The 24,332-nt window shown below is 48.1% G+C and overlaps 1 protein-coding gene across 1 annotated transcript in view; it reads left to right on the top strand.

The window, feature by feature from the left end:
- CARS2 (cysteinyl-tRNA synthetase 2, mitochondrial) overlaps nucleotides 1–24,332 on the top strand; it is a 44,255-nt gene that overhangs the window by 7,825 nt on the left and 12,098 nt on the right. The window contains exons 4-8 of the mRNA XM_042980152.1: nucleotides 4,682–4,753; nucleotides 4,871–4,976; nucleotides 7,386–7,469; nucleotides 9,637–9,766; nucleotides 22,196–22,329. Of these exons, the coding sequence (XP_042836086.1) occupies nucleotides 4,682–4,753; nucleotides 4,871–4,976; nucleotides 7,386–7,469; nucleotides 9,637–9,766; nucleotides 22,196–22,329 (526 nt within the window). The remainder of the gene's footprint in view (nucleotides 1–4,681; nucleotides 4,754–4,870; nucleotides 4,977–7,385; nucleotides 7,470–9,636; nucleotides 9,767–22,195; nucleotides 22,330–24,332) is intronic.

Here is a 24,332-nt window from a genome sequence, read left to right as displayed (position 1 = left end):
CACGAGGCATTTGGAAATGCAGGTTGGTTAAGGAGGAAGGTGACGCCGTGAGTGTTTCCTCCATCCTTACCCTCAGTGGGCACCTGACAGCCCAAATGGGTCCCTGAACTTGATGAATCGGGCTCTGCTGTGAATCTGCAAAATCGGGGGTGGAGACCTCGACCTGAAAGGCCTGGGTGGAGACGGTCAGGCTCTGGAGGGCCCCGGGGGAAGGGGTGGGGGTTGGTTAGCCAAGTGGGTGACGGGACACATGTCCCAGGAGGGGCGGCAGCAGGGGTAAACGCAGCTAGAGGGAAGTTAGAGGATTTCACAGATACCATGAGGAGGCAGCGCATGTCAAAGAATTATGTTATACTTAAGGGCACAGGCATGCCTCATTTGGTTAAGTGTCTGACTCTTGATCTCAGCTCAAGTCATGATCTCATGGTTCGTGGGATCAAGCCCCATGTCAGGCTCCGTGCTGACCATGCAGAGCCTGCTTGGGATTCATTCTCTCTCTCTCTCTCTCTCTCTCTCTCTCGCTCTCTCGCTCTCTCGCTCTCTCGCTCCCTCCCTCCCTCCCTCCCTTCCTTCCTTCCCCCCTCCCCCCCCTCCTTCTGTCTCTGCTCCTCTCCTGCGTGTGCTCACTCTCTCTGTCTCAAAATAAACCAAAAACAACAACAAAAAAATCATCTCCTACTTACACTATGAACAGGCTGGTAGAATTGGCTGAAAGATTCTGTATGCAGAGAGCGCTTAATTTTTGACCCCTGAGAATTTCCATACTTGTCCTGTCATATGATGCTAATGTGGCACTGGGTAGATCTCTTCAAGATATATCTGTAGGATGATAAAGCGCGTATCTGAAACATGGTTATGAAAACATCTATTTGTTTTTTAGCATCTCGCGAAAAAGGCCGTCTTTGATCCAGTGCAACCTTTTTAAGTGATGGCGGTATTCTTCATGCCATCTGCTCCGGCACTTTTAAAATATTTTAAATTATAACATTATGCTTTTCTGAATCACTCCCTTGACTTTAATTTTTGGCTCAGTGTTACAGTTTGTCGGGGATAAAAACCACAGACAGGTTTCTGGGGTGAGGGTTTCCAGAGGAATATGGTACATCTGCATAGTCACCGTTTGTAAGAAAACTTGTAATGAGTGTGGCATAGAGATTTGAGCCAAAGGTATTCTTTCTGTGCTTCAAGAACACCGGCCCCTGTTGCTCTTCTTTCTGGGAGGAAGGCTGGACGCTCAGCGTGAGTGCCAAGGCCCGAGCAGTGGGACTCTTGCCAGGGGGAGAACCAGCTTGAAATGGTTTATGATGGTCAGGGCGAGCTGGACAGGAATCTGAAATCACAGGACTAAGATGCCGTTTGGGCACCTGCGTCCTACGGTTTGCTGGGGGGGTGGGGAGTGGGGAGCAGTGCCAGCCCGATGGTAGTGGGATGACCAGCTGCCTAAAAATCAAATGTAAAAACTTTACTTTTAGAATATGATTCCGCTCCTCCCTGCAAAGCCGGCAATGGATTGATATTCCCCTTACAATTCACTGTCACTCAGCATTTCTGAACCATGCCCTCTGGGCTCGTGCGTGTGAGCTGGAGAAGCCACAGGCGGAAGAGGGGTTGCGTGTTTGCAGTATGGTACTTGCTAGGTCGTTACAGGAGTGTGTGTGTGGCCGTGTGCGTGAGTGTGCATGTGTGCAGCCGTGCGCATGTGTGCGTGTGCATGTGTGTGCAGCTGTGTGTGTGTGCTGCTGTGCGCACACGTGCATGTGTGTGCAGCCTTGAACGTATATGTGCGGCCGTGTGTGAGTGGCTGTGTGTGTGCGTGCATGTGCTGCTGTGCGCGGGTGTGTGCAGCTGCGTGCATTCATGTGTGCAGCCGTGTGCGTGTGTGTGCAGCTGCGTGCATGCATGTGTGTAGCCATGCACGTCTGTGCGTGTGCGTGTGTCTGCAGCCATGCATGTGTGTGCATGTGTGTGCGTGTGCATGTGTTCTTACTATTCCCCTTCTTCTGAACTAGAGACCCGGATTCTAAAGTTCACATGGGACGGCACAAAAGCAATAGTAGCAGGAAAGTTCTGTAAAAGAAGAGTATTAAGGAGGGAGTAGTCTGACCCGATATTAAAACATACTTTTAAAGCTATGGAAAATTTTTTGTTTTCATAATCTTTCCCTTTTCTGGCACAGTTTTGAGGTCAAACAGACCTACAATCAATTGCATTTAGTGCACACGAGGCCCACAGCACGGTGACGTGTGCACCTGTGAGCCCGTCTCCCATGTGCAGACGCATGTCTCCATCCATCCATCACCCTAAAAGTCTCCTCTGCCCCTGGCCATCCTCCCTCCGTGCCACCCTGCCCCCGAGCATTCACCAGTCTGCTTTTTGTCGCTCTCAAGGTTGTAGGAATTAAAGGTCGTTGTACAGATACAATGAGCAGATAACAGGACACGTTAGAAAGTTGGACGTAGACACATTAAATAATGGAAATTTGTTTTATGGTAACGATGGCACTTCACATCAGTGGGGAAGAGAGGAATTATCCAGTAGAAAATGTTGACTGTTAGGTAAGCATCTGGGAGAAAAATAAACCCCAGTTGAATGTGTGCCTCAACCAAATCTAGGGCAGATTGGAGACTTAATATAAAAGAAATGGAACTCCAAATTACTAAAGGAACTTTGGGGCAGTTTTTATAGCCTCTTATTGGGGAAGGCTTCCCTAAATTTGTTTCCAAACCCAGGAGCCATTTGTGGGAAAAGATTGAGAAATATAATTTTTTTTAACGTTTATTCATTTTTTGAGAGAGAGAGACAGAGCATGAGCGGGAAAGGGGCAGAGAGGGGGAGACACAGAATCCGAAGCAGGCTCCAGGCTCTGTGCTGACAGCTCAGAGCCCGATGCGGGGCTCAAACTCATGAACTGCGAGATCATGACCTGAGCCAAAGTCGGACGCTCAACCGACTGAGCCACCCAGGCGCCCCAAAGATTGAGAAATATAAAGGATTGCTAAATATAAAAATTTTTTCTACATGACCTAAGATAACCATAGTGTTGAAAGACTGTGAAAATAATTGAAATTCACCTCAGAGATAAAAGGCTAATTTCTTTCATGTAAAAATACTTCCTACAAATCGGTAAGAAGAGAAACTGGTATGGTGGCCATACGTTCCCTGTGAATGTTTCCTAAACACGTGAGATGTTCACGCCCCCTCAGAGGAGGGAAATACATGTTACAGTTACGAGAAAGCATCCGTTAGCTGTCATGTTGACAGCGTCCAGAGGTGAGTCCCCTGCGCGGTTGGGGCTGGCCCCGCAGACACTGACGCACCCTCCATGGGGACTGTGGACAGTAGCCAGCAAGGGTATGTGCATGTGCCCTCTGCCCGGCTGTCTCAAGTCCAGGGCCGTAGCTCAGAAATGAACCTGCATGTGTGTGATGTGACGTGTGTCCCAGCAGAAGACAGCGTGACGAGGGGCCTGGGGAGGGGCTCTGAGTGTGGGTGTGTGATGGGAGGCAGTCAGGGGACAGGTCCGGGTGGTGGTGGTATCGTGTGCAGGCCGCAGGTTCAAGGCAGGGCGGTACATTTCAGGAGGGAGTTGCAGATATGTGTGGGGGGGTGCTGGGTGTCGTGTCTTCAACAGAGGTGTTAACCAGCATCGTCCATTCACACCATTGTCTTCACAGCCGCACCGAATCCTCGTGGCAAACTTGGGGGTCATCTCTGTGTTGCAAAGAAAGCCTGAGGCACAGGGGTTCATTGCCTTCCCTACGGCCACACAGCTGAACCGCCCCTTTGTTCGCCAGGTTTATTTATTCAGTACCTGTCTGTTGGTGAAAATTTCTAGGATGATTATCTGTCTGGGGCCCTGGGCAGGGAAGACCATGGCTGCAGAGTGATGGGGTTGGAGGGGGCATCTCACTTGGGAAAGTTTCTTACTGTCCGGGAAGCGGGAAACGGAGCCCTGACCTGGGGGCCAGGGGCTGGGGAGGAGCCGGGGCTGCGGAGGCCAGTTGAGGGAGGGAGCGGCTCCCGCTGCCTTCACATGCCCAACAGTGTCCGGTGCCGTGTCCTGCTTTTGGTCTCTGAGTGTTTTTTTCTGCTGATGCTGAAAAGTAAAAAATACTTTGGGAGCCTGGTTTTGTACGCCAGCGCCCTCTGAGAAGCTGGGGCTGCAGGTGCGCGTCCCCATATGCCCCAAGCGCAGAATTCCACGTCTGTCTCTGGGGCCGGCCTGCCCACCCGCCCTTGGGTGGAACACTGCCCGCCCACTGCCCTGTGTTCAGGTGCTGTGTTACTTTCAAAATACTTCCCCGAGTTCCTCTTTCATGTATTTTTGACTTGTTTTCTTTTGCCCCCTGAGGGGTAAGGGATAAGATAGGAACCCAAGTTTCTGCTTATTATGTAGAATAGATTGAAGTAGCTTGCCCTTGCCCTTGCCCTTGCCCTAGAAAAGTGGAGGCTTTTGTGTGTGTTTTTGGGTTTGAATTACGTAACAGAAATCGTCACATTGTTTATTCCTTTTTTCTCTCTAACCAGAACACGGGGTCTGTAATGAGCCTTCGTGACTAGCTAAGTGACTACAAGGACTTGGAGACCTGACACTGAGAGCCCCTGTGTGAGCCGGCCATGGTGAACTGAGGCCAGCCGCGTGGGGCTCCACCTGCTGACCAGCTCGCCTGTCTCTCTGCAGATGAATGTGTCACCTGCTTCTCTGGCCAATCTTTACGAAGAGAATTTTAAACAAGACATGGCAGCCTTGAAGGTAAAGCGTGTTGTTGAGTCCTCTCACCACAAGGGGATGCCATGAGCGGTGGAAGCCAGCACGGTGGACCTCCACTTTTCACCCGCCAAAAGTCACTTCTCCTTTGCCTTCCATCAGGTTCTCCCCCCGACGGTGTACTTGAGGGTAACTGAAAATATTCCTCACATCATTTCTTTCATTGAAGGAATAATTGCTAACGGGCATGCTTATTCGACAGCACAAGGTAGGGTTATGCTGCTTGAACTGATCATTGGGGAAACGCCTGTAGGGTTTGGAGGAACTGGACACGTGTGAACGACTTCCTGGAGTAAGCCGGATGGTTTACTGTCTTTCTTGAGGTGATTCCTGTGTGAAACGTGAGATTTTCTTATGGTTATTGTACCTCTTGGCGAAGCTGTTGAATCCGTTCTTTTTAAAAGTATTTTCCGTGGTCACAGGAAGACCTGAACATCTGGAGAGCTCACCTAGATAAAGCAGTTACCGCGGCCAGGTGGCAGGCGTACAGGTGTTCTTTCGAGCCCTTCTTTTAGCGTGGTTGCAATTTTCCATGACAAAAAGCTGGGGACGAAAGCCGTACCCTTAAAGTTGCACATTTTGTTAAAGACTAGCCCTCTGACATTTTTCTCTGTGTGCGGGTGTATGTTTGAGGGGCCAGCGAAATCGGGCTGTGGACATCCTGACCCTCCCACGTGCACCTCTGAGTAAGAGAGCACCCCGCATAACCGGGGTCATTATCCGACCGAGGTGCCGGACAGTCCCTACCGCATCCTGTCCTCCACATATTCACGCCCTCCATTTGTCCCTGCCTCTCCCAGCCTGGTCCCCTGCTGGCCGCCCACTGTCTGGGGCTGTGCCTTCTGTGTGTGTTACCACTGGTCAGCTGTTTGGGGGGGCCCCTTCCTCTGGCTGTGTGTGTGTGTGTGTGTGTGTGTGTGTGTCCCTCTGGCCGAGGTCTCCTGTCCTCGGAACTTTTCTCCTGGCATTTCTGCCTCTGGGATGTCCTTCACTCTCAGCTGCACCCCCTCCCCCTCCCCCCGGTCCTTCCTGATCCAAGTGCCACCTGTCCTGGACCCCTCAACCAAAGCTTTCTCCCTCCCAGGACGCTGCTTCACCGCTCGTGGTGGAAAGCGGACTTCGGCCCTGTTCTGGTGCCGGTGCTGTGTGGTTGGTAGCCAGGCACGTGCTGCCTGAACTTGCTGGTCATGCCCTTGTGTTTTGTCACTTTTTGTCATTTCTGGGGCCACAGGAACCTTGTGCTGTTAATGAATGACCCACCAGCATGCCCAGCCTGGGGCTGGGAGAAACAGGTATTGTGACGTTTGTTGCAAGTAAATAACAAGTTAAGTCACAAACTGTAAGGCCTGAGGGTGGACACAGCTTCTGCAGGTCACTGGACTTACTGGCCGGAAGCATCCTTCTTGCAGGGTTCTTGCTGGGAACACAGACCCATGGAGGGGCCCTGGGTCCCCCAGGTCCCCGGACCTTGCGCTGCCTCTCTCGGTAACCTCTGCGTACACAAGAGCATGTGTTTTTGGTTTTGTTTTTCCTTTACCTTATTTAGATTTTGTTTCCAAGAAGAACTTGTTTTTAAGGGGCTTAGGGGACTGAACTGGAGTTTGCTCCAGAAAATACAAGAATTGTTTCCCTGTGGCTGCCCTGTGACGTGGAGTGAGACGCACCACCTGGAGGGCAACCCTCACGAGGGGCAGAGGCGCTCATCCGAACGCGCTTTATCATTTTATTACTGTGCTTTATTGTCAGTTTTTAATAATAGACAGCGTAAATGTAATGAAGTCAAAGTAAATTGATGTTAACTCAAACTCCATTAATTTGAACTTTTCAACAGTTCCGTAAAATCTCGGTTGTAATTTGAATTTTGAACTCTTTGAGGAAACAGTTCAGCAAATCGGTAACATGAGCAAAGGTGAGGAGAATTGTCTCCTTTTTGAGAGCGTGTTGACGTTCTGACGTGGTGGACAGCAGCTCCCAGTGTCCCTACTTACCCCCGGCGTAGCTTGGGCTCTGATATGAGCTCTGGGAGAAGAGGACAGGCCGGGGCAGCGCCCAGCCACCCAGGGCCCTTGTATCAAGTCCTTCCCCGCCCCACCCCCACCCCCAGTCAGGATAGAGATCTGATGTCACAGTCCTGGCCACTGAGCACGGGGCTCCTTCCTGGGGGGGGGGGGGGAAGGGTGGTGCTCCAGCACCCGCTTCCCCCTCATCCATCAGGGTGCTCAAGTGTGGAGGTGTTTGGGCTCCAAGTGAAGAGATGGTCGTAGACATATCTGGGTCAAGACGGGTTTTTTGTAGCCGCAGAGCCCAGAGCTGAACGCAGGCTGCAGTAACACTCTTTTTCCCCTCTCGTGAAAAAGAACCATCTCGTTTGACGTAGATCTTACACTTGGGTTTTCACACCCACTCTGGATGTTCGTGATGTGTGCAAATGCGTGCTTTTACGAAATAGTGGTGGTGGCATGAATTCTGAGTTAGAGACAGAACAAAGGGGCCACGTGAAGGCCAGATGCCAGATTCTGAGTTTGAGTCCTAATTACCAGTCAGCTCCCAAGCCCGTGTAGATGCTGATACTTAAGACTTGAGAAATGATGAGTTTCTAATTACCTTTGTAAAACAGGCAACGTCTACTTTGATCTGCGGTCAAGAGGAGACAGGTACGGCAAGCTCGTGGGTGCGGTCCCCAGTCCCGCCGCAGAGCCAGGTGGGTGGACACCCCCCTCCCCTGTGCTCAGCCTCCCCCTCCCCTGTACTCAGCTTCCCCCTCCCCTGTGCTCGGCCATGGTGATGGCGCCAGACCGTCCATCCCAGCCGTGCTGTGCATTTAAGTCCCTCTTTTCTAAGAGAGGAAATTTGTGGAGTATGAGGTTCACACGGCAAGTCGTGAGTCTCCCCCAGCCCTTCCCCAGAGAGCACACGTTCACGGTGTCCCATCTCCCCACTCTCCTCTGCCTTGCTGGTATGTTCAGTTCCACATGTACTTGGCCATACGTTACATCCCCGTAGGTATTTTACCATATAGTACGTTCCTAGGGGATTTTAATCTCTTCCTGCAGTCCCTTCTATTCCAGTGACTGTTAGAATGAAGCTATTTTTGTGGAGAAGAAATGTGTATAGAGAAGTAAATTTAAAATAATTTTAGGGGCACCTGGGTGGCTCAGTTGCTTAAGCATCCGACTCTTGATTTTGGCTCAGGTCATGATCTCACGGTTCGTGGGATCGAGCCCCGCGCTGGGCTCTGTGCCGATGGCACGGAGGCTTCTTGGGAGTCTCTCTCTCCTGCTCTCTCTCAGCCCCTCCCCTGCTCTCTCTCTCAAAATAAATAAACTAAAAAAAAAAAAAATAATAATTTTAAAAGGATACTATTTAAAAGAACCAAATAAAAACAAGCAACATCTCAAAAGACAAATTGTCCAAGTCATTTCTGTCTTCAGGCATTATCCTCTGCTCTATAAACAATGCCATTTAAATTTAATTACTGACAGTATTATTTGACTCCTCAGAAATGGTGTCTGTTACTCTTAGTAGTATCCTGCTCCCCTTCTGAAAGGCCAGAACCGAGGACCGCTGGACTGGCCACACATGTTCATATGCGGTGTGCCCCCTGGAGTCAGAGGACGAGCCTCTGAGACACATGTTCTAGCATCAGCAACGCTTTTGTGTTTTGATAGACTTTATTTTGGGGGGCACTTATAGACTCACAGCAAAACCGAGGGGAAGGAACAGAGATTTCCCACATTCCCCTGCCCCTACTCGTGCACAGCCTTCCCCATTATCAGTGTCACCCACCAGAATAGGACGTTTGTCATAGTGGACCTGTGTTACACATCATCACCCAGAGCCCATGGTTTACATCAGGGTTCACTCCTGGTGTTGTACATTCTTTGGAATTGGGCAAATGTGTAATGACACGTATCCACCAATGTGGTATCACACGGGGCCACCTCCCTGCCCTCAGACCCCTCCCCGTGCTCCACCTGTCCGTCTTCTATCCCTCCTGACCCCTGGCAACCAAGGATCTTTTATCACCTGCATAGTTCAGCCTTCTCTAGAATGCCATAAAGTTGAAATCATACAGTCTGTGACCTTTTTCAGACTTGCTTTTTTCACTCAATACACATTTAAATGAAAATGTGTATTTAAGCCACTAGGCCCCACCAGGACGTGGGCAAGGGGACTCAACTGTCCTTGGGGACAGGGGACTCAACTACCTTCCACGTCTCTTCATGGCTTGATAGCTCATTTCTTTTTAGTGTCGAGTAATATTCCACTGTCTGGATACAACACGGTTTATCCACTCACCTGTCAGGGAATCTTGGCCACTTCAAGTTTTGGAACAGAGAGCCCAGTAGTGGCTCATCGTACAACCTCGTGTTATCTCCTGACCCTCCTCTTTGGGGTTTTCTTGCCCCTCCAGTGTGATGGATATTCTGGTTTTTGGTGTGTGGTTGTTGTTGTTGTTATTTTTCTCTATATAATTCTCTTTTGGGGGGAAAAGTTACCTGAAACTCATTTGCTGGCAAACACAGCTTTCTCACAACAAGAATAAGGCAGAGAGAGCTCAGCCCAGTGCCCCCCTGGGAAGAAGCTTCAGTGTTTGTTATTTGAAATCCCGACTCGTTCTGCTTGGTGGGAGCTGGCCTTAGCTCCGCAGTGAGACCTCACAGTCCGGCATGTTTTAGATAAAAGCGTTGGGTAGTCCTTCCAGTGGCCACCTGGGGAGAGAGACCCGTGAATGAGAGATGTGAGGTCACTGATAGGAAGGCACAACATCTTTGGGATGTGCCTCCTGCCTCCGTCTGGTGGCGGTGCTGTGTGGGTTTGCCTGTTGTAGATTCTCGCCCCTGATCGGTCACTTGATCTGTTGGCAGTTGATTCTGACAAGCGGCACCCCAGCGACTTTGCCCTGTGGAAGGCAGCTAAACCCCGGGAGGTGTTTTGGGCCTCTCCTTGGGGAAACGGGAGACCTGGCTGGCACATCGAATGTTCCACCATCTCAAGGTAAGGTTTTGTGTCACCATGGTGGCTCACACAGTGCCCAACCTGGCTGGCACAGGGTGTGGGTGTGGACAGTGGGGACCATTCCGGGGCTTGGGAGGAAGGCTCCGGGCTCCAGAGGAAGGGACCAGCCGTAAGAAGGGAAACCAAACCCCGTCCAGTGTCAGCGCCTGTTCTTTTTAGTGGAAAAGCCAGCTGTACAGGTCGGTTCTGGATTTCCCGTCACACACCGGACACTTCCAGGTGCCCCTTTGTCTTTCCTCTTCTGTGGGTTTGGGGCGGGCCCCTCAGGGACAGGGAGCTAGACCACCTTCCTCTTGATTTTTTTCTTTTTTTCTCTTTCATTAAGTTTTTTATCTTAGTTCCGGTATAGTTAACATGCTGTGTTCTGTTAGTTTCAGGTGCACAACGTGGTGATTCAACAATTTCGTACTTTATTCAGTGTTCATCACTATGAATGTACTCTTAATCCGCACCCCCTATAACCCCCATCCCCTGCCCACCTCCCCTCTGGTGACCATCAAGTCTCTATAGGGTTAAGAGTCTTTCTGGGTTTGTCTCTTCTCCTTTGTTCATTTTGTTTCTTAAATTCCACACATGAGCGAGATCATAGGTATTTTTGTCTTTCTCTGACATATTTTGCTAGCCTTTATTATGCTGTCTAGATCCATCCATATTGTTGCAAATGGCAAGATTTATTCATTGGCTGAATACTATTCTATTGTGCATGTGTGTGTATGTATTTATGAGTACATATATGTGTGTGTGTATGTATGTATGTATGAGTATATATCTATGTACGGGTGTACATATGTATCTATGTACAAAACACTTTCCTTATCCATTCATCTATTGATGCACACTAGGGCCGCTTCCATAGTTTAGCTCTTATGAATAATGCTGAATAAACATAGGAGTGCATGTATCTTTTTGAATTAGCGTTTTTGTATTTTGGGGGTAAATACCCAGAAGTCTGATGACTGGATCCAAGGGTAGGTCTATTTTTAACTTTTTGAGGAGCCTCCATACTATTTTCCACAGTGGCTGCACCAGTTTGCATTCCCACCAACAGCACGTGAGGGTCCCTTTTTCGCCACCTTCTCGCCAACACTGGTTGTTTGTTGTATTGATGATTTTAGCCATTCTGACAGGTGTGAGGTAATCTCGTAGTTTTGATTTGTATTTCCCTGATGAGAATGATGTTGAGCATCTTTTCATGTGTCTGTTGGCCATTTGGATGTCTTCTTTGGAGAAATGTCTGTTCACTTTGGCCCATTTTTCATTGGATTCTTTGGGTTGTTTTTTTTGTTTGTTTTTTTAATTTTTTTTTTTCAACTTTTTTTTTTTATTTATTTTTGGGACAGAGAGAGACAGAGCATGAACGGGGGAGGGGCAGAGAGAGAGGGAGACACAGAATCGGAAACAGGCTCCAGGCTCCGAGCCATCAGCCCAGAGCCTGACGCGGGGCTCGAACTCACGGACCGGGATATCGTGACCTGGCAGAAGTCGGACGCTTAACCGACTGCGCCACCCAGGCGCCCCTCTTTGGGTTGTTTTGTGTTGATTTGTATCCATACTTTTTCCTTCCTTCCTCCCTCCCTCCCTCCCTCCCTCCCTCTTTCAAGTAGGCTTCACACCCAGCATGGAGCCCAACACAGGGCTTGAACTTATGATCCTGAGATGAAGACCTGAACTGAGATCAGGAGTCAGATGCTTAACAGACTGAGCAACCCAGGCATCCCTGAGTTGTTTAGTTCTTTATGTATTTTAGACACTAGCCCTTTATCTGATATGTCATTTGCAGATATCTTCCCCCGTTCAGTATGTTTTCTTTTAGTTTTGTTGATTGTTTCCTTTGCTGTACGGAAGCTTTTAATTTTGATGAAGTCCTAATAGTTTATTTTTGCCTTTATTTCCCTTGTCTCAGGAGACATATCCAGAAAGATGTTCCTATGGCTGATGTCAGATCACTGCCTGTGCTCTCTAGAAGGATCATTATGGTTTCAGGTCCCACATTTAGAGCCATCATCCATTTTGAGTTTATTTTTGTGGATGGTATAAGAAAGTGGTTGTTTCATTCTTTTGTATGTAGCTGTCTAGTTTTCCCAACACCATTTGTTGAAGAGACTGTCTTTTTCTCTTTTTCTTGCATATTCCTGTCTTCTGTGTTGAAAATTGACCATAGAGTTGTGGGTTTATTTCTGGGTTTTCCATTCTGTTCCATTGATCTGTGATGTCTGTTTTCACCAGTACTGTGCTGTTTTCATTACTAACACTTGAAGTCTACAATTGTGATATCTCCAGTTTTTTCTTTTTCGAGATTGCTTTGGTTGTTTGGGGTCTTTTGTGGTTCCATACAAATTCTAGAATTGTTTGTTCTAGCTCTGTGAAAAATGCTGTTGGTATTTTGATAGAGATTATAATAAATGTATAGATTACTTTAGGTAGTATGGACATTTTAACATTTGTTCTTCCAATCCATGAGCATGGAATGTCTCTCTTTTTAAGTAAGTTCTATGCCCAGTGTGGGGCTTAAACTCACAACCCCCCAAATCAAGAGTTGCGTGCTCTACCGACTGAGCCAGCCAGTTTTGTTTTTTTGATGAGTCTGGCTAGAGGTCTGTCAATTTTTCTGATCTTTTCAAAGAACCAGCCCCTGGTTTCATTGATGTGTTCTCTTGTGTGTTTTTTTGTTTGTTTGGTTGGTTTTGTTTGTTTTTTAGTTTGTATACCATTTATTTCTGCTCTAATCTTTATTGTTTCCTTCTTTCTGGTGGTTTGAGGTTTTGCTTGTTCTTTTTCTAGCTCCTTTATGTGTAAGGTTAGATTGTTCATTGAGATTTTTTCTTGCTTCTTGAGGTAGGCTTGTGTTGCTATAGACTCCCCTCTTAGAGCCACTTTTGCTGCATTCCAAAACATGTAGACCATTGTGTTTTCATTTTCATTTGTTTCCATGTAATGTCATTGATTTCTTGATTGATCCACTCATTATTTAATAGCATGTTATTCAATCTCCCTGTATTTGTAGTTTTCCCAGATTTTTTTCTTGTGGTTGATTTCTAGTTTCATAGTGTTGTGGTCAGAAAAGATACATGGTATGACTTTGATCTTATTCAATTTGTAGAGATTCATTTTGTGGCCTAATGTGGCCTAATTCTCTTCTGGAGAATGTTCTATGTGCACTTGAAAAGAATGTGTATTCTGTTTTAAGATGGAATGTTGTGAATATATCTGTTAAATCCATCTGGTCCATTGAGATGAGAGGGGTGTTAAAGTCCCCTATTATTGTGTTACTATCAATTAGCTCCTTTATGTTTGTTACTAACTGTTGTATGTATTTGGGTGGTCCCATGTTGGGTTCATAAATATTTACAGTGATTATATCTTCTTGTTGGATCGTCTCCTTCATTATTTTATAGTGTTCTTCTTTGTCTGTTGTTCCAGTCTTTGTTTTAAAGTCTTTTTTGTCTAGCATAAGTATTCCTACCTGGCTGTCTTTTGACGTCTGTTTGTATTATAAATGTTTCTCCATTCTCTCACTTTTGTCTGAAATGAGTCTTGGGGTGCCTGGGTGGTTCACTCGGTTGAGCGTCCAACTTGATTTTGGCTCAGGTTATGACCCCAGGGTCATGGGATTGAGCCTCACATCAGGCTCCATGCTCAACACGGGGATGCTCTCTCTTTCTCTGAAATAAAAAAAATAAATAAAAAATAAAAAAAGATTTGAAATGAGTTTCTTGTAGGCATCATATATAGATGGGTCTTATCTTTTTATCCACTGTCACCTTATGTCTTTTGATCGTAGCATTTAGTTTACATTCAAAGTAATTCTTGATAGATATGTATTTATTGTCGTTTTGTTACTTGTTTTGTGGTTGTTTTCATAGTTTTTCTCTGCTCCTGTCTCCTCTTTCATGGTTTGCTGGCGCTCTTTAGTGATATATTTGAATTTCTTTCTCTTTATTTTTTTGCAATCTATTATTGGTTTTTGATTTGTGGTTACCTCTAGGTTTGTTTATATTGTCTCCTGTATATAGCAGTCTATATTAGGTTGATGATCACTTAAGCTTTAACCAATTTTTTATTCTTAACCATGTTTTAGGTATATGGTGTCATACTTTACGTCCTTTTATTTTGTAAGTCCTTTGACTGATTTTTTATAGATATACTTATTTTTACTGCTTTTGTGTTTTTTCATTTTCATAGTCTTAGTTTGGTCTTCCCTTTCTACTCAGAGAGTCCCCTTTAACATTTCTTACAGGTTTGGTTTAGTGGTTATGAATTCCTTTAGTTTTTGTCCAAGAAACTCTTCATCTCTCCTTTTATGAGTGATAGCCTTGCCAGATAGAGTATTCTTGGATGCAGGTTTTTTTCTTTCAGTACTTTGAATATATTATGCCTCTCTGGCCTGCAGAGTTTCTGCTGTTCTGAAAAATTAGCTGATAGCCTTATGGGGTTTCCACTGTATGTAACTGTCTTCTCTTGCTGTTTTAATTTTTTTTTTTATCACTATATTTTGCCATTTTGATTATTCTGTATCTTGGTGTGGACCCCCTTGGGTTACTTTCCTTGGGGGATTTCTGTGCCTCCTGGATCCAGATATCTGGCTCCTTCCCCAGAGGAGGGAAATTTTCAGCTATTATTTCTTCAGATAAATTTTCTGTCCCCTTTTCTCTTATTCTGGAATCCCTATAACGTGCTTGTTATTACACTTGACAGGGTTGCTGAGTTCCCAAAGTTTATCCTCATTTTGAGTTTTTTTTTTTTTTCTCTCACCAGCTCAGTTTGATTACTTTCTGTTGCTCTGTCTTCCGGGTCATTAATTAGCTCCTCTGCTTCCTCTAGCCTGCTGTTTATTCCACCTAGTGTATTTTTAGTTTCATTTATTGTGTTCTTCATCACTGTTTTTGGTTGTTTGTTTAATCTTTCTGTTAAGGGCCTCACTGACATCCTCCACTCTTTTCTCAAATCCAGTGAGTATCTTTATGATCACTACTTTAAATTCTCTTTCAGATACAGTACTTACCTCTGTTTCACTCGGGTATCTTGCTGCGGTTTTATCCTGCTCTTTCATTTCGGACATACCCCTCTGTCTCATTATATCTAACTCTCTGTTTCTAGGTGTTGGGAATGTCAGCTATGTCTCTTGCTCTTGAAAGTAGTGGGTGGTATGCACTTTTAACTTTTAAAAGTCGGTATGCCTGACTTTTAACAAAGGGCACTGGTCCTTTTCCACGGGGGATGTCAAGCTGCTGTGGAAACGGGGTGGCTGGGGCTACTCTGCGAAGTGTGCACGGGAAGGGGGGTGCAGTTTTAATAAGGTTTGTGTGTCCTCCCTGGGAGGTGACCAGCCACCCCACCGGGATCGAGGCCCCACAAAATATGTGGGTTGGGACATTCGGTGTTGGTGAGCTTCGGGTCAGTCTTCTGGGGAAGGGGACTGCAGCCCTGGGGCTAAGTCAAGCATGGGGTAGGGGGACAGTATAAGCAATTTACGTCATGTCAGTGCAGTGCTGGTTCCCACAGGTGGCTGTGTGTTTATGCTGAGGGGCAAGGGAGGGAAATGGTGTCTTCCATGGCCTTTGTTTCTGGAGGGATCTCCCTATGATCCCTGCCTCTCCAGATACGTCTGAGATGAGTAAATAGCTGTCCTTCCTGTATGCCCCAGGCTTTTTTCAAACTGCTGCTTTGGAGTTAGGACATGTGCAGGGTGTTTGTTGTGATCCCTCTTTAAGGGCAGACACTCAGCTTCCTAACGCCCTCCTGGCTCTCCCAGAGCCTAGCTGCTGATTTTTTTTTAATTCTAGGTTTTTAATTCCTGCTGGTTGTAAGAACTCATGAAATTCGGCCTCTCTCACTTTCAAAGCCAAATGCTGTGGGGATTCATCTCCCCCGTGGGGGCTCCTTGGCATGAGAGTCTGTTTCTTGCCCTCCTGCCTGCTCCTGGCTCCCTCCCGACTGTGGTCAGCCGGGGCCATTTTAGCTCCTGACTGCATCTTTGCCCTGCCCACCCCTCTTTGATGTGGCCTCTCCTCTACCTTTAGCTGTGGAGTTTGTTCTGGGAGTCTTTGGGTCATTTTCTGGGTTATTTCTGCTGATGTGAGTGTTTTCTAGTTGTATCTGTGGGACGTGAGCTTAGGATTCTCCTATTTCACCGTCTTCCCAGCCTCTCCCTAGACCACCTTCCTTTTACTTGCTCTTGGTTACCAACCCGCTCCCCAGAGATGGTTCTGGATCGGACCCCTCAGGCACCACCCCAGCTTCCCCTTTCCTGGCTCCTCAGTCTTCAGTCTGCCCACTCTCCCAGCTCTTCCTGGGCAGCACCAAGTACTGGATGTTTCTGTCTTGGGGATCTCCACAAACAGATGCTTTTGTGATCTCAGTTCCAGATTTGCAGGAATCTGCAGAATCTCCAGATTCTGCTGCTTTTTTTTTTTTTTTTTTTTTTTTAGAGAGAGAGAGAATGAGCAGGGGTGGGGCAGAGAGAGGGAGGGTGAGAATCCCAAATAGGCTCCGACAGCGTGGAGCCCAGTGCAGGGCTTGAACTCACAAATCACGAGAGCATAACCTGAGGCAGAGTCAAAAGTCAGGACGCTTAACTGACTGAGCCACTCAGGTGCCCCGTCTGCTTCTCATCTTACCATCTGCATTTGACCTGCTGTTGTCTCCAGGCATCCCCACTGACTCCTGAGGTCTCCTGAGGTCAGCAGTGACCCCCACCGCCAGCTGGTCAGTGACTGGTGGTCAAAACACCTGCCCTTTCCTTGGCTTCTGTGAAACAACTTTCTTCTGGTTTTGCTGGGGCCTCCTCCACCTTAGATCTCTGTAGACGGGTCCTCTGACTTCCCATGGTTCTGTCGGTAGCGAGACGCCCCTTTTCTGTGTGTGGGTGTGTGTGTGTGGGTGTGTGTGTGGGTGGTGGGGCACACGGTAGGCGGCACACCACATGTGCTCTCTTGTACAGGCGTGCCTCATTTTACTGTGCTTTGTAGATGCTGCTGTTTACAGACTGAAGGTCTGTGGCAACCCTGTGTAGAGCAGGTCAGTTGGCATGAGTAGCATTTGCTCACTCTGTCTCTCTGTGTCACATTTTGGTGATTCTTGCCATAGTTCAAGCTTTTTTATTATCGTTATAGTTGGTATAGTGATCTGTGATCAGTGATATTTGGTGCTACTGTTGTGATTGGGGACACGTGACCCCCGCCAGGTAAGATGGCGAACTTAATTGACACGTGTGTGTTCTGACTGCTCTGCCAACTGGCTGTTGCCCCATCTGTCTCCCTCTTCTCGGGCCTCCCTATTCCCTGAGACACAACAGTGTTGAAATTAGGCCACTGATAAGCCTACAGTAGCCTCTAAGTGTTTAAGTGAAAGGGAGAGTCACACGTTTGCCACTTAAAAATTTTTTTAATGTTTTATCTATGTTCGAGAGACAGAGCATGGGTGGGGGAGGGGGAGAGAGAGAGGGAGACCCAGAATCCAAAGCAGGCTCCAGGCTCTGAGCTGTCAGCACAGAGCCCAATGCAGGGCTCGAACCCACGAACGACGAGATCGTGACCTGAGCTGAAGTCGGACGCTTACCAACTGAGCCACCCAAGCGCCAGATGTCTCTTACTTGAAATCAAAAGCTAGAAATGCTTAAGCGCAGTGAGGAAGGCTTGTGAAGACTCAAGACAGGCCAAAAGCTGGACCTCTCGTGCTGAACAATTAGCTGCCTTGTGAATGTAGAGGAAAAGTTCTTGAAGGAGATGAAAAGTGGTATTGCGGTAACCACATGAATGAGAAGAAAGTGAAACAGCTTTTCTACTGATATGGAGAAAGTTTTAGTCATCTGGATAGAAGATCACACCAGCCACAACATTCCCTTAAACCAAGCCTACTCTGGAGCGAGGCCCTGACTCTCTTTAATTCTGTGAAGGCTGAGGGAGTTGAGGAAGCTGCAGAAGGAAAGTCTGAAGCTGGCAGAGGTTGGTTCCTGAGCTTTAAGAAGCTGTTTCTGTAAAAGCGCAAGGTGGAGAAGCGAGCGCCGACCCAGAAGCTGCAGTGAGCTGTCCAGAAGATCTAGCTAAGACAGTGAATGAAGGAGCTACGTTAAACCACAGATTCTCAGTGTAGACAGAGCACCTCTCTGTCAGAAGAAGATGCCATCTCGGACTTCACAGCTGGAAAGAAGTAGTCAATGCCTTGCTTCAAAGGACAGACTGACGCCCTTTTAGGGGCTAATGCAGGCGGCTGGAGACTTTAAGTTGAAGCCAGTACTCATTTACCATTCCACAAATCCTAGGGCCCTTAAGAATTAACGCTGAATCTATTCTGTGTTCTGCAAGTGAACAACAAAGTCCGGATGACAGCCCATCCGTTTACAACATGGTTTCCTGAATGTTGTGAGCCCGCTCTTGAGACCTGTTGCTCAGAGAAAAAGATTACTTCTAAATGTTTTTTTTTTTAACGTTTATTTATTTTTGACAGAGAGAGAGAGACAGAGCATGAACAGGGGAGGGTCAGAGAGAGGGAAACACAGAATTTGAAACAGGCTCCAGGCTCTGAGCTGTCAGCACAAAGCCCGACGCGGGGCTCGAACTCACGGACCGCGAGATCATGACCTGAGCCGAAGTCGGCCGCTCAACCAACTGAGCCATCCAGGCACCCCAAAAAAGGTTACTTTTGAAACTGCTCGTTGACAACACACCTGGTCACCCAAGAGCTCTGATGGAGCTGCACAAGTTTAGCGCTGTGTTCCTGCCCGTTAACCCAGCACCCATTCATTCTACAGCCCGTGGATCAAGGAGGAATTTCAACTTTCAAGTCTTAATATTTAAAAAGCACATTTTGTAAGGCTATAGCTGCAGCAGAAAGTGATTCCTCTGGTGGATCTGGGAAAAGTAAACTGAAAACCTTCTGGAAAGAATTCCCCATTCTAGATGCCACCGGGAACATTTGTGATTCATGGAAAGAGGTCACATTTCAACATGAGTAGGAGTTTGGAAGATGCCGATCCAACATCATGGAAGAGCTTGAGGGGCTCGAGACTTCCGGGGAGGCAGTCACTGAGCTGTGGTGGAAACAGCAAGACAACTAGACTCAGAAGTGGGGGCTGAAGACACGACTGAATGGCTGCATCTCAGGGTAAAACTTGAACGGTTGAGGAGTTGCTTCTTAAGGATGAGCAAAGAAAGTGCTTTCTTGAGATTCCTGGTGGAGACGCCATGGAGATTGGTGAAATAACAACAGTCATTTATGAAAGCTACGAGACTGCGTCATAAACTCAGTTGAAAAAGCTGCGGTAGGGTCTGAGAGAATTTTGAAAGAAGTTCTGTGGGTAAAATGCTATCAAATAGCTTTGCCTAAAAGAGAAATCATTCATGGATGGGAGAGTCCATCGATGTGGCAAACTTTCGTGTTGTCTTATTTTAAGAAACCACCACGGCCACCCCAGCCTTCATCAGTCACAGCCCTGATGAGTTAGTGGCCACCACCATCAGACAAGACTCTCCACCGGCAAAAAGATTACCAGCCACTGAAAGTTCACGTGGTGTTTTGCATTTTCAAGCAATAAAGTATCTTTTCATGAGGGTGTGTACCGCGTTTTGTAGACAGAATGCTGTTGCACGCTTAATAGCCGACAGTGTAGTGTGAACATTTATATACGCTGGGAAACCAAAAAGTTCATCTGATTGGCTTGTGATACTTGCGTTACTGCGGTGGTCTGGAACCGAGCCTGCGGGAATCTCCTGGGTTGCCAGCAATATCTTTTTCTCCCTCTGCACTGTGTCCGGGAACCGCCTGCGGTGGTTCTCGAAGCCCGTCATTGTGCCTCAGCTCCATGGCGCTGTGCTGTGTGGGTGCACCATTCAGCTAGCTGGGACCCTATGGATGAGCGTTCAGTTCCCAGTGTTTTGTTCTTATAAATACCTGCGGTGAGTAGCCTGCAGTGAGTAACACTATTTATTTCCTGTTTCTGGAGGTGAGGGGCTTTTTAGTATCGTTAGGAGCCCATGATTTTCAAACATTTGATGTGTTTGCCTTCATCGCAGATGTTTATTATAATAAGCAGTTTTAAAGATTAGAAACATAGGGGCACCTGGGTGGCTCAGTCGGTTAAGTGTCCAACTTCGGCTCAGGTCATGATGTCACGGTTCGTGAGTTCGAGTCCCACGTTGGGCTCTGTGCTGACAGCTCAGAGCCTGGAGCCTGCTTCGGATTCTGTGTCTCCCTCTCTCTCTGCCCCTCCCCTGCTCACACTCTGTCTCTGTCTCAAAAATAAACATTAAAAAAAAGAATTTAAGAAAGAATATTAAAAAAAGATTAGGAACATAAAATACAATTAAGGTAAACAGGTCAAAGTGCCGGCTACGCCCAAACTTGAAGACCGGCAAACCCAGCCCCCTTGAGTTGGTCACCGTGTGGTGCTGTTTGCTTGCCAAGTCTGAGCGCACGCGTCGGGCGAGTAATGCCCCAAGACAGCACTCTGCCCCAGCCACTGACCGCAGACTGGCTTCCTTGTCCGGGGACGCTCTTTCCGTTCCACCGGGTGGGAGGGCCACGTCCTCCGGGACCCGCCGATCCAAGTTGCGTTCATTCCACTGATGGCCTAGAGGGATGCTTTTCCACCGCGCCTCCCCTCCTGTCCTCACCTGTGATGACGTCCAGATGACTCTTCTGGAAACGCATCCGGGAGCTCCAGGCCCAACTTTTCGTTAACAAACTACCGTACTGTCAGTCCTGCTGTATACACTTAGGTGTATATATAAATGCTTTTGATTTAAGACCAACGTGGGCTGCATATTAGGTTGTAAAAAGATACTTATTTGTAGATTCGAATAATTTCTCTAAAGTAGTAGAAAAAATGAACTAAATTTCAAATTAATGTTCCCATTAAATATTTTTGTTGAAATCTAATGAACTAAGAGAACTCCTCGGGGTTCTCTTATATTGAAACAGGTCTAACATATGGACAAGGATAGAAACTAATGTAAGCAACAGCAAGGATCCACAGTGTAGCTTTATTTTTTTTTTTTAAGTAACCTCCACCCCAACGTGGGGCTTGAACTCACAACCCTGAGACCAAGGGCTGCAGAGCCAGCCCGGCATCCCCTCCCCCATTTAGCTTTGTTAAACCCTCATGCTGTCAGCTTTGTCTCTGATCTTTGTAAAAACGAATCACTCATTATAAATAGAAAGGAGCCTCTGTTGCTCTCCTCCCTAGTCCTGCCCCTCCTGCCTCATGCGCCCTGCGCGGTGTTTGAACCAAGACTCCGAGATTCTCTAAGCCCGTCACCAAGGATGTACAAGAATGGGCTGGCAGGTTTTTGCCATGCCTGGCGTCTCTGTGGCCAGCGTGGACGTGGTCTTTCCAGAGCCGGCCTGGTGGGAGAAGAGTCGGCTTTCAGCAGAGGGAGCTCAGCGAGGCTATGGCCCCTTTGGAAATGTCTTTTTTAACCACAGTGTCTGCACCCGCAGCCCCTCTGAGCTCTGGGACGGGGAGGGGACAGGTGACTGCATCTGCCCACAGGCCTGTGTTCCCCCCATGCTGACCGCGCGTCTCCGTGTCGTCCGAAGCGTCCTGCTCAGCCTGGCCTGTAGGTGCTGGTGCCTGTTGCTTCGCAGGTGCTCTGGGGACAGAGCCATCTCCGTGGCCCCCAGCAGCCCTGTAGGTTTTAGGGTGCAGTTTTGTGGGACGTGAGGTTTTCTGGGAACGCCACAGAATCAGACGAAGCAGATGTGCCGGCAGCTGAAATGCATTGCTTTGAATTCAGTTACCTTGTTATTTATAAGTGATCACTAAATAGGTATATTTTCAAAAGCCATGACAAGAATTCTCTTGATTTTATAGTTCTCTTTTGTTAAAGTTGGAAAACCACTCAACTCTACCTGTTGAAGAAGAAAACATAATTTTGTTGTTTTTAAAAACTGTATATTGTAGGTGAATATTGTAGGTATTTTCCATTTGAAAGACATTCTTCTTTGGGGCATCTGGGTGACTCAGTCGGTTGACCATCCAACTTCGGCTCAGGTCATCTCACAGTTAGTGGGTTCGAGCCCCACGTCAGGCTCTGTGCTGACAGCTCGGAGCCTGAAGCCTGTTCGGATTCTGTGTCTCCCTCTCTCTCTGCCCCTCCCCCGCTCGGGCTCTGTGTCTCTGTCTCATAAATAAATAAACATTAAAAAAAATAATAAACAAAAACAGTATATTGTATCCAGAACAAGGAGAATTAAGCCTCTTTACTAGGATGTAAAACTATGAATCAGGGATTTATGAAGTAAAAACGGAATTTCAGTTTCTCCCTTTTGCATCAGCTAAATGATCACACATACTGATTTTAGATTGAGATCCATTTGATCCTTGCACAAAGGCCAGGAGGGCTGGCCGCCAGACGGGGTATGGAGACGTGTGCTGTTTGAACTGACCCCCCACTCTGTGCTGTCCTGCAGCTTGGTGTTTGGAAGCCGGCTGGACATCCACTCGGGCGGGATAGACTTAGCTTTCCCTCATCACGAGAACGAAATCGCCCAGTGCGAGGCCTTCCATCAGTGCAGGCAGTGGGGAAATTATTTTCTGCATTCTGGTAAGTCGTGACTTCAGGTTGACTGTGCTCTATTTCGGTGCTGTCGCTTCTGTCACAATTGGAAAGACATAGCTCGGTTCGCAGGGGAAGAACCTGTCCTCTGTCAAGGTGTTGGAGTTTAAGTCCGCCGGATGTGAACTTCCTCGGATGGGACTGGAGTTACGAGGGCGGGAGGGCTGACTAGTGCGTGCAGAATGTTCTCCATCGCCGGGGCAGCGCTGGCAGAAGCACTCTGCTGGCTGGCGCACGAGGCCAGGCCTCACTCATGCAGGCGTCCGTGACTATAAGCCCTGAGGCTGCTTGGCCCAAAGCGTGTCCACTGCCACGTTTTCCGGTGGACAACGACTGCCCCCACAGTCGCCGCCACGTCTGCCGCTGTGCCCTGGAACAGCCGTCATGGGTCTCTGCCACCCCAAGCCCATTTCTGCACCTCCTTGGAGGAGCGTGCGGAGGAAATGCAGAAGCGGGGCCGGTGAGCTGTCTGGTACCCGCTCCGGAACAGAACCCGGCAGGGGCCAAACTGCATTTCTGCCGGCGGTGTGCACGCTGGCGACTCCCTGGAGGGGACAGGAGCCCCGTGATGCTGCAGGGCCAGCCCGGTGGGCGCCTCAGAAGTGACCCCCGGAGCCCAGTGTAGCCCACAGTCAGGGGCCCACCCTTGGCTTCAGGAACCTCGGGAAATAGAGCCTCCCTTTGGCCTGGGGACTGGAGAGGAAGGCCCACGTCGAGTAAATGTGTGCAGAGCCTGTCGGGCAGGGAGCCTCCGCGGAATGAAGGGCTGTGTCCCACCCCGGGTCAGCTGTGTGGGGGCCTGACACCCATTCACACGTCATGGTCGTGCTCCTGGTCACTTAGTTTTCTCCTGCGCCTGTCAGCGAATGTGGGCCCGGGGACCAGAGAGGACAGCGGGCCAGCGCCCCTCCTGCTTCCCTCCAGGAGTCACTAACGAGGTGTTTGGGGGCCACAGAAAAGCAGGTCCTGTTCACCCCCGGTTTGGGAACAGAAAAGGGTTTTCGTTGCTGCATTGTGACGACTGTGACAAACTATTAAGACAGCGGGCTCTCTGCCACTCTGCCGTCACCCTGTCCTGGAGAGACACTGGTGTCTCCTGATGCACAGGAGGGTTAACACCCCTCTTCTGAAGTAAGTGAACGGAAGATGAGTAGTCGGATGTATTTCATTTTCTAAATATTGTCAATTAAAAAAAAATGGGGGGGGCCTGGGTGGCCCCGTCGGTTGAACGCCCCGACTCTTGATTTTGGCTCAGCTCATGATCCCATGCTTCGTGGGATCGAGCCCCGAGTCGGGCTCTGCACTGAGTGCGGATCCTGTTTGGGATTCTCTCCTTCTCTGCCCCCCTCCCCCGCCACACATGCTCCCTCTCTCTCAAAATAAATAAACTTGAAAAGAAAAAAAATTTAGTTAAAAAAACTAATAAAAAAGTGTTTAAGTTTAGTTATAATCTCTACATCTGACAAGGGGCCCGAATTTGCCACTCTGAGAGCAAGTCACATGCCCTTCCAGCTGAGTCAGCCAGGTGCCCCGAAGAGGGTTTTGTGTTTGGTATATATGTGTTCTATGACGTTATGTGTTTGAGGTCATAGTTGTTTGGAAGCTACACTTTTTAACCAGTTCTCAGAAAAACTGGCCTTGGGGCTCCCTTGTACTCGGGCTCCTGTCAGAGAAGGCAGAAGCATCTTTTGCGGGAGAGGTGAGGCCCCCCCACCCCCCGCGCCCCACTCCCCCCCGCCCCGGAAGGAAACCGTGTGAAAGCAGGGACTGAGAAGCTCCTGACGTGGGCTCTTGTCTCCCATCACACACACTCACACACTCACACTCACACACTCTCCCAGGCCCTTGAGAGGCCCGTGCCAGCAGACCGCAGCACACAATCGGATCATTTGCAGAGACCCGCGCTTTGGAACCTCCGAAAACCGGCACGTATTGCCAGGCGCGGGGTCTGCAGAGCCCCAGGCTCTGTCCTTTCCTGGGGTGAGGGGTCT

This window comes from Panthera tigris, chromosome A1 (assembly GCF_018350195.1).
Source record: "Panthera tigris isolate Pti1 chromosome A1, P.tigris_Pti1_mat1.1, whole genome shotgun sequence".
Lineage (NCBI taxonomy): Eukaryota > Metazoa > Chordata > Mammalia > Carnivora > Felidae > Panthera > Panthera tigris.
The sequence above is the reverse complement of the archived record's forward strand: the minus strand, read 5'-3'. Positions and strand labels throughout refer to the sequence as shown.